Below are 21,819 nucleotides of genomic sequence, written 5' to 3'. Positions count from 1 at the left end.
TGGGCCCAATGGATACTGCTATGAGAACTCTGATCAAAGGCACAGGGGGTGCTAGCGTGCCCAGAGTGGAGCACCCATAGGGACACTACTCAAAGAAGGAGTAGATGTGAGATATACTGATTTCAGTCAGGCTTTTGACAAGACCACAGTCGAAGAGTAGTTATGAGCGGTTCACTATCAAACTGGGGTCCCACAGGGGTCAGTCCTGGGGCCAGTACTATTCAATATTTTCATTATTTATTTGGATAATGGAGTAGAGTGTATACTTATAAAATATGCAGAGGACACCAAGCTAGGAGAGGATAGAAGCACTTTGAAGGATGGGATTAAAACCACCTTGACAAATTGGAAAACTGGTGCCAAGTTCTACAATTTGGGAAGGAAAAATCAAATGCACAACTACAAAATGGAGAAAAACAGGCTAGGTGGTAGTACTGCTGAAAAAGGACCAGGGATAAAAGTGGATCAAAAAGTGAATATGAGTCAACAAACAGGATACAGTTGTGAAAAAGGCTAACATAATTCTAGGGAATATTAACAGGAGCGTCCTAAGACATGGGAGGTAACCATCCTGACCTTCTTGGCACTGGTGAGGCCTCAGCCCGAGTATTGTGTCCAATCCTTTAGGAAAGGTGTAGACAAACTGGAGCAAGTCCAGAGGAGAGCAACAAAAAGTAATAAAAGGGTTAGCAAACCTAACCTGTGAAGAAGAGAAAATAAGGGAATGCTTAGTCTTGAGAAAAGAAGATGTGGGGCGGGGAGGCCCCGAGACCCGATAACAGTCTTCCGAAATGTTAAGGGCTGTTATAAAGAGGACTGTGGTCAGTTCTCCATTTCCACTGAAGGTAGGACAAAAAGTAATGGTCCTAATCTGCAGAAAGGGAGATGTAGGTTAAATATTAGGAAAAACTTTCTAACTATAAGGGTAGTTAAGCACTGGAATAGGCTTCCAAGGGAGGCCGTGCAATCCCCATCACTGGAGTTTTTAAGAACAGGTAAAACACATAGACTCATAGACTTTAAGGTCAGAAGGGACCATTATGATCATCTGGGCTGACCCCCTGCATGCTGCAGGCCACAAAAATGTCCCTACCCCTTCTCTTGACTCTGCTGTTGAAGTCCCCAAATCCTGTGTTTTAGTGACTTCAATTGGCAGAGAACCCTCCTGCTAGCGATCCCTGCCCCATGCTGCGGAGGAAGGCGAAAAACCTCCAGAAGCTCAGCCAATCTACCCTGGAGGAAAATCCCTTCCCGACCCCAAATATGGCGATCAGTAAGACCCCGAGCATGTAGGCAAGAGTCTCCAGCCTGACCCCTGTTAGCCATTATACTATTTACCTACCATTGCTTGGTATTCCTTGGCTAATATGTTTTACCATTAAACCATTCCCTCCATAAACTTATCTAACTTAATCTTAAAACCAGACAGGTCCCTCGGCCTTCCGAGGGAAACGGTGGGGGCGTTCCAATATTTCACCCCTCTGACGGTCAGAAACCTTCGTCTAATTTCAAGCCTGAACTTCCCCACGGCCAGTTTATATCCATTCGTTCTCGTGTCCACATTAGTACTAAGCTGGAATAATTCCTCTCCCTCCCTTGTATTTATCCCTCTGATATATTTAAAGATAGCAATCATATCCCCCCTCAGCCTTCGTTTTGTCAGACTAAACAACCCGAGCTCCTCTAGTCTCCTTTCATACGACAGGTTTTCCATTCCTCTGATCATCCTAGTCGCCCTTCTCTGCACCCGTTCCAGTTTGAGTTCATCTTTTTTAAACATGGGAGAGCAGAACTGCACACAGTACTCCAAATGAGGTCTCACCAGTGCCTTATACAACGGAAGCAGCACCTCCTTATCCCTACTAGATATACCTCGCCTAATGCATCCCAAGACCGCATTGGCTTTTTTCACCGCCGCGTCACATTGTCGACTCATAGTCATCCTGCGGTCTACAAGGACCCCTAGGTCCTTCTCCTCTTCCGTTACTTCTAACCAATGCGTCCCCAGCTTGTAACTAAAATTGTTGTTAGTCATCCCTAAATGCATCACCTTACACTTTTCACTATTAAATTTCATCCTATTTCTGATACTCCAATTCACAAGCTCATTCAAGTCTCCCTGCAGAATATCCCTATCCTCCTCCGAATTTGCAATGCCTCCCACCTTCGTATCATCCGCAAACTGTATCAGCCCACTTCTGCAATCGGTTCCGAGGTCAGTTATAAATAGATTAAATAAAATGGGTCCCAAAACCGAACCTTGAGGAACTCCACTGGTAACCTCCCTCCAACCTGACAGTTCACCCTTCAATATGACCCGCTGCATTCTCCCCATTAACCAATTCCTTATCCACCTCTGGATTTTAATATCGATCCCCATCTTATCCAGTTTAACCAATAATTCCTCATGGGGTACAGTATCAAACGCTTTACTGAAATCCAGGTATATTAGGTCCACCGCATTTCCCTTATCTAATAAGTCCGTTACTTTCTCGAAGAAGGAGATCAGATTTGTTTGGCACGATCTGCCCTTCGTAAAACCATGTTGCAATTTATCACAACACCTGTCAGGGATAGTCTAAGTTTATTTAGTCCTGCCCCATTGCAGGGGGCTGGACTTGATTTCTCAAGGTCCCTTCCAGCTCAATATTTCTATGATTTTATGATTAAGCAAAAGGATAGGAAATACTTTTAAAACAAGGAAACAATGAAATATCAGAATACAATAAATTGTACAAAACTGCTCTATTCCTTTAAATTGTTTGCCCTTCTCAAAGTCCTCTGGGAGCTCAGCTGTCCTCCTTGAGTTCCAAAAACTAATTGCTAATTCTGAAATTGCTTCACCTTTACTTGTAGGCCTAAGGTACATTTTTCAAACTCTGGCTAATAAAAATAATTATGAATATACATCAATGCTACAAAACATCTGGGGTACAGAGAGAGTGTAGATGGTCTGCCCAAGAGAGCTGGAAGACATCAGAGAGGGAACCCGTGCTGTACCCACAAACTGATGGTATTTCCTGTTCTGCCTGGTGGCAAACTGGTCTATGTGGGGAAGCCCCACCTCTGGAAGATGACACTGATGACTTCCAGGTGAAGAGACCTCTCATGGCGAGAGGAAAAGGCTCTGTTAAGCTGATCCGCTAGTATGTTTCAGGCTCCCGGGAGATGCGTCACCTTGAGGTGAACCGAGTGATTCATGCAGAAGTCCCACAGCCGCAGGGCCTCCTGGCACAAGGCCAAAGATCGAGCCCTTCCCTGCTTGTTAATGTAAAACATGGATGCAGTGTTGTCTGTCAAGACCTGCACCACTTTGCTTGAGACCTGGGGAAGGAACACTTGGCAAGTGTACTGCCCTGAGTTCCCTGACGTTTATATGTAGGGAGAGCTATTCATGGGATCAGAAGCCCTGGGTCCTGAGATGAGCTGTTTACCCTAGATCCGACACATCCAAGACCAACCCGATCGATGTTTATGGGGCAATAAAGGATACCCCTTCCATTACTGAACCAGGGTCTTTCCACCGGATCAGGGAAGCGAGGACCAGAAGCGGAACTGTGAGTACTGAGTGTAAGTGGTGTTTGCTTGGGGAGTAAACTGATGCCAACCACATCTGGAGGGGTCTGAGACAAAGCCTTGCAAACTGTACCATACAAGTTCACACCACCATGTGTCCCAATAGTTTGAGGCAGACCCAAGCAGTAGTTATTGGGTGGACCGTGACCTTGGATATCATATCCAACATAGTCTGGAATCAGGCCTCTGGCAGGAAGACTCTTGCTTGGGTCGAGTTGAGCACTGCTCCAATGAAATCTATTCTCTGAACCAGGATCAGAGTTGACTTTTGCTTATCTATCAGCAGGCCCAGCACCTGGAAGGTGGCCCGGCCTTGTACTGATGTTGTGCCATACCTGAGCCTGTGACTGTACTTTGATCAGCCAGTTGTCAAGGTCGACTTGCACACCTCAGCGACTCAGGAAGGCTGCAACTACTACCATACACTTCGTGAAGAGCTGTGGGGCTGCCAATAGGCCCAAGGGAAGAGTGGTGATAGTGGCATTGACCCACGATAAACCTGAGAAGCCTTCTTTGGCCATGGAAGATAGAGATGTGAAAATAAGCATCCTTTAAGCTGAGGATGATGTACCTATCTCCCGGGTCCAGGAAGGGAGTGATAGAGGCCAGAGACACCAAGCAGAACCTCAGTTTCTTGATATATTTGTTGCGGTGATGCAGGTCCAAAATAGGCTATAGGCCCCCTTTGGCCTCCAGGATTAGGAAATACCAGGAGTAAAACCCCTTCCCCCTCAAACCTTGGGGAACGTCCTCTATGGCCTCCACACATAGGAAGGATTGCACCTCCTGGACAAGGAGTTGCTCGTGAGAAAGGTCCCTGAAGAGGAAGGAGGGTGAAGGGAAGGCGGGGGGTGGATATAAACCAAAGGGACCCAATGGTCCAATATTATATATAACCACACTGGGATGAAGGATGATAGACAGCCCAAAGACAAAAGAGGGGCCAGATCCGGAACTGAGACTGGTATAATGCCCAAGGGCACAACTTCAAAAGGCCTGGTGGGCCCCGCCGGGACATCTGTGAGAGCCCCACTGTGAGGCTGATATGAACAGGAGGGATTGGCCCTTTCTTTTGTAGTGCTCTTGTCTGGGAGATACTGCAAATCTGGAAGGCTGCTCGCGTCTAAAGTGCTTTCTGGCTAGTGGTGGCATGCCAAGTCTTAAGTACTGCAGGGTGGCCTTCGAATCCTTGAGGCCATAAAGTTTTAAGTCCATCTACTCCAAAAACAGGGAGGAGCCTTCTAAAGGGAAGATCCTGGATAGACTGTTGAACTTCATGAGGGAGGCCTGCGGACTGGAGCCACAAACAGCACCTCATGGTGACCGCGGACACCATAGTCTTGGCAGCAGAGTCCGCCACATGCAGAGCTACCTGGAGGTAGGTTCTGACCACACTTTTGACCTTCTCCAGGATAGCCGCGAACTCCTGCCTCAACTCCTGTGGGAGGGACTCCTTAAATTTGGACAATGAGTCCCATAGATTAAAATCGTACCTCCTCAGCAAAAGCCTGCTGGTTGGAGATACTAACTGGAGACTGCCCATTGACTAAAAACTTTTGGCCCAAAAAGGTTTAAAAGTCTGTTAGCATCTTTTTTTCTTGGGGGTAGCACTCTACTGCCCCTTCCTGCTCCACTCATTTGCTACCAACACTACAAGGAACTCCAGAAAGGGGTGCGAATAAAGGTACTTGAACCTGCTTGCCTGTACATAGTATTTCTTCCCTGCCCTCTTTAGGCGGGGGAGGAGAGAGAAGACATGTTTTCAACAGCATTTACACTGGTGACATCACTATTTCATTGATGGGGAAAGCACTCTAGAGGGCGCAGCTGCCATAGTGATATTGATCAGACTGTGTGCAGATTCCTTAAGCGCCTCAATCTCCAGACACAAGTTTGCAGTGACTCTTCAGGAAATGCTGGTTGGCCCTGAAATCATCCTAAGGGAGCAGATTACTGGGTCCTGCCATCACCTCATCTGGGGATGATGAAGAAGAGGTTTGTAGTGGAGGGACAGTACCCTCCTCTTCCTCTGCCTCCACCATGTCCATTGAGACCACATCCTGGAAAGTGGCACCAGGGTCTGTATCAGAATCAAGGTCCGGTACGTCTATCTGAAGCCATTGAGTATGTGTGGTGGGAAAGCGGCATGGGGGGACGGTACTGGGGGTTCCAATATAGCCATTGCATCAGCCAGTGGCCAGGTGACGGCCACTTGGCTGGTACCAAAGTCTGGTGGAGTGTAGGCTGGGTACTGGTATTAAGGTTTTGGTGAGGTGAAGATTCCCCTTCGGACTCCGAAGAGGATTCTTCCTTGGCGACCATGATGGAACAGTACCCACTTCTGCCACAATGCGGTTCTGGGGGTCCAAGGACAGGCACAGGTCGGTGACTGCTGTGCTAGGATCATGAAAGACTTGCCCCTAGACAGTGTCGAGGTAATCAGTATCGGGAAGGAGCTCAGCACTTCCTGCTCTCCTCTGTCACTGGCCATCTTGGTTGCTGGGGGTATTTGTGGGGTCGGCGGAATTGGGAGGGACAGCAGGTCCTTTGCTGCTTGGAACACCTCCAGTGTTAAAGGAGGAGGCCAATGCCTAGCATCACAGCTACTTCCGGGAGTCAGCAGGGGGTCCCAAACTGGACTCGGCCCTCGAGATGGAATCGGCAGCACCATCAATGGCTCACGGGAGGACATATGGCCGAGAATAGGTCTGACTGAGCTGTCCATTCCCCACTTGTCCCTTTTCTGCACCGGAGAGCGCCTCTCACAGTGCACTGATTCTTATGCTTCTTCCTTAGCACCAGAAACCGGGAACAGTGCCAGGAAGAGCTTGGTGCCGGGGGAGCGCTCCACACAAATGTCGAAGTGCTCAGTGCCAATTCAGAACGGCTCAGTTCCAAGACTGGTCTGAGGGCTGCCTTCATGAGAATGGCCTTCAGCTGAATGTCTGTCTCTTCTAGTGCATGCTCTGAAGTTCCTGCACATCTGGCACTTATCTTTAACATGAGATTCCCCCAGACACTTTAGACATATAGGGTGCAAGTCTCTCAGTGGAATCAGCTTGTCACAAGAGGCACACGGCTTGAAGCCTGGGATCAGGGGCATGCCCAGCCCCTGGGGAAAAAAGTCCCTCGACACCAGGGACAACTATTTACACTACTATATACGCTAACTCCAACTAAGAACTATATATGCTAACTACAATAACTATACTAAGAATAAACAGAGAAAAGTCCAAAACACTGAGAAAGAAGCCCTGCTGCAGCAAGAAGGATTGTGTCAGGAACCATCATGGGAGGTAAGAAGAAACGGAGAGGGTGCAGGTCCGGCAGCACCCCTTCTACCAGCCAATATGTGCACGACTCCTCGGCAACAGTGCATGCAGCGCGCGCATACCTAGCATGGAATGTACATAAGCAAGCAGTCGAAGAAATATAATTCACCATCTTCCTACGTGTACATCTTACCCAAGGAGCTGTGCTTCTAGTCAATGTTTAGATTCTATTTCTTTTACTCCTGGCTATAAAACACTGGGAAATCCTTTGGTTATATGGTCTTACTATCTAAATGTTAAATGTGCAGCAGTTGTACGCAAGTTCTCTCTTTTTTGTCATCTTTTAAAATCTGTTTACTTTTGGAAATTGAAAAATTATTAGAAAGTGTTCTCATTCAGCTGGAGGTTATCTTTCACTGCAGGATACCCATTGCTGAAGGTTCAGCAAAATAAATTGCATGAGGAATAATTTCCTGCGGTGGGATAAAGATCAGTGATGAATGCCAAATCTACAAGTAGAAGATTTCTTACCCTTTGTGGTTAATTATTCAGGAAATGTGACAAGAAAAGTAAAACCCAAATGAAATATAAGGAACTAGTTTAATTAGCAGAAGCCTAGGCACAAAACAGGGATCAACTGGGAGTTCACGCAGCTAATTAATGTTATACTACAATTCTTTTTAATAAAGATTTGTGGCAAACAAACAAAAGAAACGGATAGTAAACTATGTTCTGAAAATGGGTTCTTTTCTAAAACCTCACACATTCTATTAAGGTCTGAAAAGTATTAAATGAAGTATGCTTGTTTCTAGCAACATTATGGTATAGAATAATGTTCTTTAATATTGTCCTTTACCTGGGATTTAAAAGCCTGTAATTCTGCTTCTAGCGCATTGATTTTTTCATCTTTTTTCTGCAGTAGGGACTGGGTCTCCTGATGGACTATAAATTCTTTTTCAAACTGTAAGGGAAAAAAACAACATGAGACCATAGCAGATATTATCAACACTGCTATGTTACTTCAGAAAATTCTAATATTTCCTTAATCTTTCAACATGAAACCAATAGCTTTCTTTAACAGTTAACTCTTGAATATTTTAATACTCAAGTGAAAAACCATGGCAATTACTAGTGCCAAGGAGAGAGGGAGCACTTAGCAAATTTCATCCAAACATGTCGATCAGTTTACCATAGTATCATGTGTGTTTAATGTATGAAATATGATGCATTAACCCAGCCGATTACAGTAAGAGTTTTGATGTCCAGGCATCAAACTAATACTTTACTTAGATTATACAAGTATTTGATTAAAAGGACTTTTCTACAAGGTAAAAAATGTCTTCAAATATTGGTTTGGGAATACCATTATACCAAAACTTAAAGTTGTTTATGGGGATACACTATTCAAAAATATGGTGTAAATGGAGAAGTCTGACTTAAATCTGAGAGTTATGATGTATTGTTTCGATTATAAAATGTGTCAATTTTTATTCTCAATGTCTCAGTTTATTCTATTGGGTAAAAAGTTTATAACATACAACTCTAGTCATATATAAAAGACTTCAATTTCTCACCATCTAAAGCTAATGTTTGCTGTTTACAATTTAAAATAAAAATCTACCAAGTATTTGTAAATAGGGTCAGAATGTAACTAGCTTTGCACGATATCCCTGCCTTCTACTGCATATGACACACATAAAACACATTTTTTCACTAATTAATAAACATGGTTACTGAAAGATTAAAAATATGTTGTGAATTGTCACATTTGCAGTAACCAAATTTATATAGTAATCAAGTAAACCATATTTCTGATTAGATCATTTCAAAATTACTTACTTTCCTGGAAAGTTCTGAAGCTCTTTCTTCAAATTCTTCTATTTTTGCTTTATCTACACAAACATCTAAAACCAAAAGGTATAAGGTTCTTAATTTTATACACCGTTTAAACTCTTTGCTTTTTAAAAAACACACAAACACATTTCTACAAAATAATCATTTCTAAAAACTGCTCTCACCTATTAAATGACTGAAATTTACATCTAACTTTTTACGATAGGTGAAATCTGGGTCTGTTCCACTTCGATGTAATACTATCTGGGACACACATTCTTCAATTAATTTGAAATACTGGGGTCTAAAGGAGGAAAGAGAAGGAAAACATTTTACAATGTGTTTACTTGTCAGTACATACTTATATTAGTATCATAAATCAAAGGTATTTCAGAATGAATATATTAGTGGCCAAAGCATTTAGAATGACTTAGCTTCATAGAACTATAGTTTTAAATCCCAACAAGTTAACAGCATTTCACCATTCAAGGACAAATACAGCTAAGTCAGTGGATCTCAAACTTTCTAATGCAGCACGGATCAAATCGAAAACAAATATGATACCATTTAAATAATGCAATATCTCTGACACCTACAGCAACTGGATACGTTCCTCACATATTTTCATGTAAGTAGTTTTAACCTTAAATGCAACTGATTTTTTCCTTTAAAAACGCTCTTCATTTTCTCTCCCCCCACCCATAAGTTCTGTACTTCTTTCCCCCTAACTCTCCTATCACCTAGCCCTCCTCTATCCCTGCATATATATTCCAGCCTACTAGCCCCTCCCTTCTTCACGTGCACTATGCAGCTTTTTTTTCCTTCTCCTGCATGTGCTCTTCTACTGTCTGGTCCTCCTTTCCCTCTACTCGCCTACTATGAATCACAGAGCTGAGGGATGTAAACGTTGGCAGGCAGTGGAACTTGTGCAGAAAAGAGTCTTCCTCTTGGTAGAGTCTGACCAGCAACCTAGAAGACACCTTCTCTTTGTGGCAATGGCATGGATCTCAATAGTCTACCTCTCACCTTATTATAGCTAAGTGGATGACCCCATATAATGAAAAAAGCAGCTATAGCTTATTTAAAACTGTTGTACATTTCAAAATTTCCTATCAAATTAAAGTTTTGTTCTTAAATATCAGGATGGGGTATTGTCTAGTCATATCTAGTATTCCTAAAGTGAGTGCAGGCTAGAAACACTGCAATAAAACGGTTACTCACATGTTCTGTAACTTGTTTTTTGAGATGTGCTGCACATATCCATTCAATGTTAGGGATATATGTGCCCAGTGTACTGAAACCGAAGTTCTTCCTATAGTTGTACCCAAAGGGGTAGTGCATGCACCCTGAGCCTGCTTGTATTTCCAGCTGAGGGTATAAAGGGCAGAGCCAACCAACCCCACATGAACTACAATGAACTAAACTACCAAGTGAAGGGGAAAGAGAGTTGGTCATGAAATGGACATGTGCAATGTATCTCAAAGAACAACAGTTGCAAAGCAGATAAATAAACCCCCATATCCCTCTTAAAGTGATTACATGTTAGGTGACTGCTAAGCAATTCAGAAAGTAGTCAGGGCTCAGAGTCTATCAGAAAAGGGACGGCAGAACAATCTTTCCAAATCTACCATCATCTCTAGAAGCTTCAGAGATAGCTTAATGTCTGATAAAACATATGTACAGATGATCCCATTGCTGGTCTGCATCCATCAGAAATTGGGAATATTTCCCAAGAACACTGACAAAGTTCCTTGAGCTTTGTAGAACGTGGAGAGATCTTTGCAGGAAAAGTGGTCTAAGTAACGTCAAACACTTAGGAGAAAATCTACAAGTTCCATTTTGTTTATGCACTTCGCCATCTTGTTTCTAAACAGTTGTGGTTTGTCCACCATGTTGGTACCCTTCTTCTTGAGGCTATTGACGCCTTTTTCCCCCTGAGGTGGGAAAAAAGCAAGGGTAACATGATATGTGATCTGCCCACTAACAGGAAAACATAAAAGACTGCTGCATCTGAGAGAAGGGACTGTCCTTCCTGGTGGCAGCACAGTGCATGTCCTAGTCAAGACTTCAATGGATCTACAGAAGATCACAGAAAAAGATCCAAACTCCTATTCCAGTTACCTGTTCCTGATTGATTCCTGTCTTACCTGTGTTCACAGTCCATGAAATCCATTGTCGTGGGTCCATTCCTCTGAACCTGGTGTAGCATGTCTGTACCTTACCTGTGGTAAACTCCCTTGTCATGTAGTTTAGGGACCTTGACTTCATGTCAGTTTGTTAAGCCAACCTGTCCCTGCCTACCCTTTATGAACTGTTTTATTGGGGGTCCTATTAGTTACTGTTTAAAGTCTTGTTAAATAAATCAATCTATTTCATAGTTAAGCCTGTCTGTAGTTTTCTCGCCAATGATAGATGCGAGTTGGGGGAATGAATCTGCTGGGTGGGGCTTTAAGATGTGGAACCTAGGGCACATCCAGTTAACCACTGGCAGGATATAAACAGAGATTATTCCGGGTTAACAACACTGATACGCAAGATGCAATAGATGAAATTTGTGAAGAAACCGCATCCCACTTCATTTTGCCCATAAAAAACACAAACATTTGAGAAGACACACTAAATGGCTTTGTCCTATCTAAGCAGAGAGGACTCTATGCAAATTCAAAGTGTGGAGCATCGCTTCATCTCTGAGTATGTGGCTTGGGAAAGAAGGTTGGTAAGCAAATCACTTAGTAGTAATGAATATCAAACAATTTTTGTCAAAAACTTGGGGGTAAGGGCTGAGAGAAAATGCCCTTATAAAACTGCACAGCAGGGCTCTACTACAAGGGCTTGCAGCTCCCCCACACTTCTGTACCAGGTGATGGCCACCAGGACACTTTGTCAGAGAGAAGTAAACGGGCGTATGCAGTCAGCACCTCAAAGGGTGGACCTATCAAAGACGATGAAATTAAAAATCATGTCCCAAGTGCTACAGGGTCCATGACTATTAAGAAGAATATCTATAACTATCAAAAACCTAATCATGGACTTCAAAACCATTAGGAAGCTGACACTACAGCCAAGTGAACTCTCAGGGAACTAACTGACAGACCCTGTTCTTTTCAGGAAGAGCAAATGCTCCAAGATGTCTTGGGGCTGGTCTAGACAGCACTGCCATCTGGACTATGGAGAAAGGATTTGTAGAGTGCTCTAAAATGTTGTGTTGAAACTGCCCCACATACACCCTGTTTCAAAGTTAGAAGTTCAGAGAATTTTGCATTAGCGGTATCCATAGGGTGGGCTGTGGTGCCCTCTGGAGAGACGCGCTCATGCATCAGTATATCAGGCGCTGCCAGCCCTATGCCCTCTCAGTTCCCTCTTGCGGGCAACTCCCACAGAGGGGCATAATGGATTAGACATGAGCAACACATCTCGAAGAACAACAGTTATAAAAGTTGGTTAACCGTTTTTTCCTCATCGAGTGCTTGCTCATGTTAATTCCATTCTAGATGGCTCACAAGCAGTATCCCTGGAGATGGGCTCGGAGTTCACAGACGTGGGCTTATAATACTGCTCTACCGAAACCAGTGTCGTCTTGGGCTTGCTGGGTAAGCGCATAGTGAGACGTGAATGGAAGACCAAGTGGCGGCCCTACAGATACCTGGAATTAGCACATGGGCCAGGAAGGTCGCTACCGAAGCTTGTGCTCCAGTTGAGTGGGCAGTTACAATCACCAACGGAGGCACCTTTCCCTGATCATTGCAAAATCAGATGCAGGCGCTGATCCAAGAGGAAATTCTCTGAGTGGACACAAGACAACATTTCATCCTATCCGCCACCACAACGAACAACTGTGTCAACCTACAAAATGGCTTGGTCCTCTCAATGTAGAAGGCTAGCACTCCCCTGACATCCAGGGAGTGTCACCTACGTTCTTCCTCAGACTTATGAAGCTTTGGGAAGAAGACTAGCAAAAATAAGTCCTGGCTTATGTGAAATTGCGAAACTACCTTGGGCAGGAAAACTGGATGTGGCTGCAGTTAGACCTTGTCCTTGAAAAACACTGTATAGGGCGGCTCACAGGTAAGTGCCCTAATCTCTGAGACCCTTCGGGCAGAAGTTATCGCCACCAGGAATGACATATTCCAGAAGAGCAGAAGAAGGGACAGGATGTCAAGGGTTTGAAGGGAGCTCTCCTGAGCCATCCAAGCACAAGGTCACAGAGAGACGGGGTCCCAGACCTGGGGGTAGAGTTGTTCCAGACCTTTCAAGAACCGGACCATCATGTTATGAGTGAAGACCGACCTGCCCTGGAACACAGGGTGAAAAGCCGATATGGCTGCCAAGTGGACCTTAATTGACGAAAGGGACAAGTCCTGGAGCTTGAGATGCATAAGGTAATCCAGAATTGACTGCAGCGAAGCCTGCTCAGGCCTAACTCCTTGGGCCGAAATCCAGCACATGAATCATTGCCATTTGGCCAAATAGATTGTTCCAGTGGAGGACTTTCTACTACCCAGTAGGACCTTCTGGATGTAGGCCAAGCACTCCTGCTCTTCAGCCGTTACCCATGCAGCAACCAAACTGTTAGAGGCAGCGCTGCTAGATACGGGTGCAGGAGCCTGCCATGATTCTGGGACAAGAAATATGGCCAGAGGAGCAGCTGCATCTGGGTCATCACCAACAGGTCCATCAGCGTGTCGAACCAGTGTTGGCAAGGCCAAGCCAGGGCTATCAGGATCTCATTGGCATGGTCCTGCTTGACCTTCATGAGCACTCTGTGAAGCAATGGCACTGGTGGGAAAGTGTACATGAGAGCCTCCAACCACAGGAGTAAGGTGGTGTCCAACAAGGAGCCCCTGTCGATTCCCCAAAATGAGCAGAACAGGTGACATTTCCTGTTCTGATGAGTTGCAAACAAGTCCATATGGGGAGATTCCCACTTTTGGAAAATCCTGCTGACCACCTTGGGGTGGAGTGAACATTTGTGTCGAGACAAGGCGGCTCTGCTGAGGAGATCTACGAATACATTCCTGGTTCTGGGAAGATGTGCTGCCACGAGATCAAGGGCATGCTGCACACACAAAAATCCCAGAGCCAGAGGGCTTCCTGGCAGAGAGATGATGACCTGGCTCCACCTTGCTTGTTGATATAAAGCATTGTAGCGATGTTGTTCATCAGGACTTGAACCACTTTGCCTTGTAAGTGGAACCAAAATGACTGACAAGCCAAGCAAACCGCCCTGAGCTGCCTGACATTTATGTGGAGGGAGCAATCAACCCCCGACCAGCGGCCTTGTGTACTGAGCTCACCCAGGTGGACTCCCCAGCCCAGGTCCGAGGCATCAGAAACCAGAGTCAGCAACGGGGGAGAGGGCCGCGAAGGCAACTCCTTGCAACACCGACCCAGAGTTCAACCACCACTCTAGGGACAGCAGAATGTGATCTGGCACTTTAACTACCCAATCTAGATTGTGTCTGTCGGGGATGTAGACGGACATCAACCCGCCTGTAGCAGCCGGATGTGCAGCAAGGCATGACAGCCATGTGGCCTAGCAACATTAGGCAAGTGCGGGCAGTGGTAAAACCAGGATCTAGAGAGGGAATGATGAAGGCCAGTGAAACCATGCACAATTTCAACTTCTTGAGGTACTTGTTGAGTTGCTCTAATTCCAGAATGGGTCTTAGGCCCCCTTTTGCTTTTGGGATTTGGAAATAGTGGGAGTAGAAACTTTCCCCCTCAGTTTCTGAGGGACCTCCTCCACTACCCCTCAGTTGTAGGAGTTTGTCTACTTTCAAAGTAACCTGCAACCAGGCTGAATGATAGGGATGGATATGGTTGAGGAAAAGACAGGGCAGATCCAGGGAGTTGACTGGGGCGTACGCTCAAAATGCACATTTATGGGCCCCATGATGTTTCGCTGGGCCAGGTTGTGCAGGTGAATGGGAAGAGGAAAGACAGCGACGACTAAAACTAGTGTTCCTTCTGCGTGTAGACCCCGGCCGAGGCTGCCCAGGCCTTGGCGGTGAGGGTGGCCAGAATTTCTTCCTCGCCGATTGAGGATTATGCAACCCCACTGAGCAGAGGGTGGCCCGAGTGTCCTTCAGACTGTGCAGCCTCACATCCATTGCTCCACAAAGAGTCTCACTCCATCAAACAGGAGATCTTGTATCAAGGACTACATGTCCTGGGACAGGCCTGCGGTCTGAAGCTAGTAAATGCACCTCATGACCACCTCCGAGGTGACCATCCTGACCATCAAATCAGCCATATCCCAGGCCATCTGGAGGCAACGCAGAGCCACTGCTGTACCCTCCTCAACAAGGGCCCTGAATTCTTGGGCCAACTCCTGCTGCATGGAGTCCTTAAACTTATGGAGGGAGTCCCACAGGTAAAAGTTACAGAGGGCTTTGAAAATCTTTAGGACCCCCCGGTGCACCGGGAGGGTGACACATGCGGGGGTGGATGCAGAGAGCACATTAAACAAAATTGTCTGATAGCTCCGCCATCTCTTCTGCCTGTAGGCCTAAGTTAGTGGCCACCCTTCAGAGCAGGGCTTGGTGCTCCTTAAAGTCGTCTGGTGGGTTAGTGTGAGAGGACCCCACCACAGCCTCATCTGGAGGGGATGAGGACGACGGAACCACCGAGGGAGGGCCCATGGAGGAAAGGGTTCTCGGGCTGGGCACCTGGCACTCCACCTCAGCTTCTGCTTTGCCTCGTGCACCAAGCCTAGTGCCATCGGTGCTGCTTGATGCGTGTCTGAAGCAGCGACCGACGATTGGTGTGACGGGCATCGGCATAACTAACATGCCCCAGTCATAACAATAAGGCCATTGCATTGGCCACTGGTCCAGCAGCCAGGATGGCATCACTGAGGTGGATACAGCCTCAGGAGCCCAGTCATGTCGGTGCTATCCTGGCGAGGAGCTGAACTCCCTCTCTCTACCTGAGAAATCCTCCTCCTCCGGTGGCCATGTTGGAGCCATCAACGCCTGAGTCTGGCGGCTAACCTTTGCCGTGGGTGAACGATGCCTTGAGTAGGCAGACCGGTGCCATGTTGGGGAGCATCTAGGCAACAGTGATTGTCGGCGTGAGGATGATCAGTGCAAACCATACGGTGACCGGCACTTCCCTCTGGGAGGGTCTTGACTAGACGGCGGAGACCAGGAGCATTGTGCTGGCAATCTGTGGCTACGAACCGGTGACCTAGGCTGCTGTGGAGACGAGGGACGTTGTGCCAAAGAGCTCTGCCTTGGCTCTGGAGACTGGCGGCATTCACTCACCTTCTGGGAGGCTTTCATGGCTGGCTTGCCCTCATAGGAAGCCTTTGTCGGGTCCATTGCCGCATGCAGTGCCGGCTGCACTGGGAGAGTCCTTTGCTCTCTGGGCACCAGGAGCTGGGAAGGCATGGACTCTGCTATCAATCTCCGTCCCCTACTGCTCCCTGGAGTCGGTGGTGGTTCCCTTACTGGGGTAGAAGGTTCCCTCGGGGACATGTGGCTCTGGCGTGGGCAGGCGGCCTGAACATGGTCCTTTACCCAATGACCCTTGATCTGTTTTGCTCAGTGTCGGGTCCCGCTTTTTAGACTTCTTCTTGGGTACCGGTGAAAGGGATCAGTGCTGGGTAGAGCCCAGTGCCGGGGATGCGCTACACACCAAGCCTGAAGTGCTGGGGGTTGCGTCCAGTCAGGAGAGCTCTGACGCTGGGCGGAGAGCAGCCATCCATGAGGAGGGGCCCTCAGACGAATGTCACGTTCCTTTTGTGTCCTGGGACGAAAGTCCTTACAGATGCAACACTTTTCCCCGAGCTTTTCAAACAGCTGCCACGTGAGTCACTAACAAGCACAGGCCTATTACAGTCAGCACAGGGCTTAAAACGGTTTACAGTTATAAAACAAAGTTCAAAGGGAAAGAACCGCTGACCACTTGTGAGGCAACGGAGAAAGGCGCTCCGACCAACCACCACGGGCAGAAAGAAGGAACTGAGAGGGTGCCCAGCAGCGCCTAATACACCGACGCATGAGCATAGCACTCCAGAGGGCACCACAGCCGACCCCACAGATATTGCTAAGGTAAAGTGTCCGATAACTGTGCATGTGGGCAGGCACACACCTAGAATGGAATCGACATGAGCAAGTACTCAAAGAAGAATTTTCATTAAAGAAGTATTTGGCAGCCTAAATATAGGGCAACTTAGCCGCTCCCCTATAGTTTCTTTATTCGGGGCCACATTTTTAAAAGACATGAGTTTGTGCATGTCTGAATTGCACACCTGGCACTCCCAGTTCTAGAGCACAAGTAGTCTTAATTTAAGAACATAATTTTATATCTACAGATATTGATGTATGTGCTATAGACGACACAGGCAGCTAATACAGTTCAGATCCCAATACGGACAGGGCCTCAGATTAAAGCACAATAGTGTTCTAATCAAAAAGAAAATAAACATGTTTAAATCGTTTCTTCTCATTCAGAATTCATTCTCTTCTTTATGCCATCTTATTATGAAGTAATAATGCCATTTGTGCAATACCAATTATTTCCCTAATAGCAACCCAAAATGCAAAACTGATAGACTAACTCAACATAATGTGTCACTTGATTTTATTGAAACCGTATCCCATTATTCAGTTTGGCACAATGAAACAAAATTAAAGAGCTGATATTTACCACAATTTTAACTTACCGTATAAAATAATCATTTCGTATGAGCAAAAGATGCTGGAGAATAGAAAGAAAATATCCTTCGGCATTAGTGTCCTTGACTGTGTTCCACACCATATTGTAAACATCATTTGCTTCAGTAAACAAGTTAAGGAGAAGAAAACAGGAACTCTTATTTGCAATATAGGATATACTTTTTTTTATTTTAAACAAACTACTAAAATGCAGTATACTGTTCAAACACCCAGTTAAGAAAAACATTTCAGTCAAGTTTTGTGTTACAAAATCTTATATTGCTAACACAAACTGAATTGAATTTTCTGATACTAAAGCATTATTGTTTCTACATGTTAAGTTCCTCACTCCCAAAAGGATATTCTAGTTCCGATCTAATATCTTCCAAACGATGGGAGAACTCAATCATGTCTTCTTCCTTGTGCTCATTGAAGACTTTCAGCTGAATATCTAGAGCATCATTCTTTATATATGTCAATTGCTGCAAAGAAAAGGTAGTAGAAAGGTACACAAAACTAAAAATTGCACATGTAAACAAGCCCTTCAATTCTGAGTAACTTGCACAGGTTTATGTTATTTTATTGTAACATTACAAGAACTCACATTAGTTATTCAATAAAAATGTATCTGCACAACATGCTGTTCTATATTTTCTATCATTAAAATCATAAAATTAGTGCTGATTTAATACATCTAGATAACAGTTTTTTTCATTCCTCTTTCAAAACTGTTTTTCATATTTTATCCCTTGAATACTCAAACTTAGTATAATATTCAAGAATGCATTTCATACAACTCCCCCAACTCAGGTAGTCCACTAATTTAAATATTAATGCAAAGAGACTACCAAGCCACTTACTGGCAATATCTCCTTCAATCCAGAGCGCATAAATTCATTTCTGATGTGAAGCCTGAAGTCCAGATCATCAGGAGATGTTACAAGAGCATTGATGAGCTGCATACAAGCTACCTGTAACAGAAAAAGAAAATAGACTCTAGTATTTCTTAGTTTTCAATATATTTTAATGTTAAAAGGGCATTACTGAAATCTGAATACCTACTTTTTTAGCATGTTCCACATCTTACAGTTTTAAATGTAATCTATCATGTGTAAGTCATTATTAAAGATAAGTAGATTTTGGTAAATTAAAGTAAGCCATAGATGCCAAATAAGAAAGTGAGATATGACATATTTGGCATGTAACCATAAAATCATTAATTTCAATTCTGTTTCTCCCCTGAATGCTGCAATTTTATACAAGAACCTAGATCATTTCACCCATAGTAACAGTATCTTAAGAGAGAGTTTATAGTAAAGTTATACTCAATATTTAAAGTGTTTGATGAATTAATGCATTAGGGATTTTATCCAAAAAATGCTTTAACAACTTAATGTAAATTGAAATCTGTACATGTGAATATATGTTTAAAATGTATGACAATGAAAATTGGCAATTGGTAAATTTCACATGCAGAAAAAATAAGATACAAGTACATAGCCAATATTCATCATTTCAGATTCAAAGATGTGTGTATATAAACATCATAATCATACTTACCAAATCATAACTTTTCCAGTCACACCTTACATGACATATTTTATATAAGATTTGTTGCAACTGGCAACAGTGGTAGCAACAATGATACAAATGGTCATCTTTCTTATACACAGCATCACACCCCACTCTACTGATCATCTCTCATTTGCTATGAGAAGTTAACTCTGCCTTTAATCAGCCCAGGATGCCAACCTCCATCACCTGCTTGTCTGAAAATTTAACCAGCACTTGTGCGCTTTCTCCCATGCTGCCCCATTCATGATTAGGAAGAGCGCCTCATTATCCACCTTCCAAATCCTCCTCAAAACTCTCCTTTGCTGTGCTGCCTACAAAAACCTTGACAACAGTTAGGCTAAGGTGTGCTAAGATCACTGTTTATCATGCAGACCAATATTGCTTGATTGTTTCCTTATACATCCTTTTTCTATCTGTAGCTACATGTTGTCTCTTGCCTTTTACATAGTTTGTAAGTTCTGCGAAGCAGAGAGTGTCTTCTTGTGTGTTTGTATAGCACAATGGGGTCCTGGTCAATGACTTCTAGGCACCAGGGTACTACAAACAAGCAATAAGAAATTCAGAGCTTGCATCCAGATCTGTTAAACCAAAGATGACCAGTAAGCCATAACTTTGCCACCTTAACTTGAATATTTAAAGGCTAGTGTAATCGTTTGGGGAATATGTCTGTGTCAGATCATAAACTCCATTCGTTTACTATTACTATTATGTAGGTTTCATGTTCCCAGATCAATTTCACATTTAGATTTTTTCATAATTTCTCTCATCTGTTCTGTCTCCGATTTCAGTGTAGCAGCCACAATGTAGGTTGGTGCAGCGTATGCACTGGGTATTTGAATGGATCCTAATGGAGGTCACTAGGAAGATTTTGGATCACATGCTGTAATTGTAACCTAACCCACAAATCAATAGTAGTTATGCTGTTTGCTGGAATGGCTACCTGTAACTTAACTCTTACAAAAGGATAGGTTGTTTGCCTATTGTTCAATCCCCAACCTGGAAGACCAGTAGACTGCTTTTCATCTGCTCCCTACACTTTCATCTGTCAGATTTGGGTCACCCTTCCAGGAGTTGAAACTCCCACTGCCATAGATCTCAGGGTCATTGAAACACACGAGCTTTCTAACAGTCCCAGAGCAGGAGTAGAAGTTATGGATAAACAAGTTTCCATTTGTTGTTTTGCAAAACAGCCTCCTAAATAAAACAAGTTTGTTGAAAATGAGTAATTACTGACTCCAAAACGGTTTCTTTAGAATGTGTATAACAGAACAACAAAAGAATGATTATCACAGACATGCCCGTACACAACCCAAAGCAAGAGAATGAGTTGCTAAGCAAAGCACAGTTCTTGGATTGTGGTGGGTGCTTAATATTATACACAACTGCATACTGTGTGTGGTTGGGGGAGAGCATGGGGCAGTTATGATATACACCCTGGGCCCCAACTAACAGAGAAACCGAAGTAACTAGTAAAACTGAATACAACCTCTTTATTATTCCTCCTCAATGTAAGAGGCCGCAGATTGGCCCCTGAGGCTGAAGCCTGGCCCAGATTCAGAGCTGCTGCCTCCACCTGCCACCAGAGGAACTCTTCCCTCTGTTTCTCCAACTATGCAGGAGAGTAAACTTTAAGCTTTTAGAACAAGACTGGGGAAGTTCTATGGCCTGTGTTATACAGGAAGTCAGATAGATGATCACAATGGTCACTTCTGGCCTAGCAATCTATGATATTCAAAATAAAGTAGATGGTTAATTACCAGAGCTGGGGAAAGTAGCTGAAAATGTTCTCAACTAACCGTAAGCAACCTTTTTTCTAATTTGACTATTATTGTGGTAGCACAAAGTCCTGATTCAGGATCAGGTACCCTGTTGTGCTAACGAGGATTTGTACAAACAAATGAATACACGTCCCCTAGTATACAATCAAAATAGACAGGGCGGACAACATACATGCAAGCTGTGAAAAGGTACACAGCTTGTATTTTTTTTCCCTCATGCCAGAACCACTGCCTCACCCATCTCTGCCAGATTCTTCAACAGCTTGCTACCCACACTGTCCACACCATCCACCTAACAAACATACTAAGGCTTAGAATGTGTATTTGGGAGCGTGGCGGGTGAAATTCTTCTACAGTTACTGAAAGTGCTAATGCCTCATTAACTTCTCCTGCCCTTCTACAGTCCTTGCTGCAAAACCAAGTCACACTTGCATCACCCCAGCCCTGGAGAGGATGTATGAAGTCTCCAACCTCCACTATAGGAAATCGCTGGATGTGGGGCGGGGAACAGCAATCAGCTGCTGCCTCCAATTTCAGTGGAAAGACAGGGAGACTCCTGATTCTATCCCAAGGAGCTCCCTGTATTGGGAAGAGGGACAGAAGTAGTTGAATGCATTGTGACCAATTCTAAAAATGTTTTATTTAAAGCAGAATATCAACATGGAGCTTCAACTGAAAGGCTAATTTATTCATAATAAGCACCTGAAAGTAGTGGTTGCAACAGACCAATGATTCAGTGATTATATGAGCAGAAATTCTCACAATGGGAACTTTAGTTCAAATGCCAGTGGAATTTGGTTCATGCTGTGAGCAAATCAGAGTAAGCCAAGTTTTCATCCTTCAGAAACTTCCTAGGAAAAGGAGTTCTCTCAATTCAGATTTTAAGCAGAGAAGCCTTTTCTCAGACACTTAAAGACAACATGTCAAAGCATCACGCCTCCTTTCCTTGGTCCCCTTTCCTCTCTTGCCCCTTACATGCTGCTGGTTTACACTCCCCTCCACCTTCTGAAAATCGTGTGTGTCAAGTCTGGTACACTCATTAAAACGGATTTCATACAATTACTGTGGTTTTTAAATTAGTTGGTGGATTGTAGGCACCAATCCTCTTGTGGCAATTCCCACTTC

At 44.3% G+C, this 21,819-nt stretch overlaps 1 protein-coding gene across 3 annotated transcripts in view; it reads right to left on the bottom strand.

The window, feature by feature from the left end:
* DIAPH3 (diaphanous related formin 3) overlaps positions 1-21,819 on the bottom strand; it is a 502,952-nt gene that overhangs the window by 380,657 nt on the left and 100,476 nt on the right. For all 3 annotated transcript variants that reach the window (XM_065581159.1, XM_065581157.1, XM_065581158.1), the window contains 6 exons: positions 18,202-18,312; positions 17,705-17,823; positions 17,350-17,466; positions 8,867-8,985; positions 8,688-8,752; positions 7,705-7,809 (listed from right to left, as the gene is read on the bottom strand). In XM_065581159.1, the coding sequence (XP_065437231.1) occupies positions 7,705-7,809; positions 8,688-8,752; positions 8,867-8,985; positions 17,350-17,466; positions 17,705-17,823; positions 18,202-18,312 (636 nt within the window). The remainder of the gene's footprint in view (positions 1-7,704; positions 7,810-8,687; positions 8,753-8,866; positions 8,986-17,349; positions 17,467-17,704; positions 17,824-18,201; positions 18,313-21,819) is intronic.

This window comes from Chrysemys picta, chromosome 1 (assembly GCF_011386835.1).
Source record: "Chrysemys picta bellii isolate R12L10 chromosome 1, ASM1138683v2, whole genome shotgun sequence".
NCBI classification, from domain to species: domain Eukaryota; kingdom Metazoa; phylum Chordata; order Testudines; family Emydidae; genus Chrysemys; species Chrysemys picta.
Note: the sequence above shows the minus strand (reverse complement) of the source record. Positions and strands in the feature narration are given on the sequence as shown.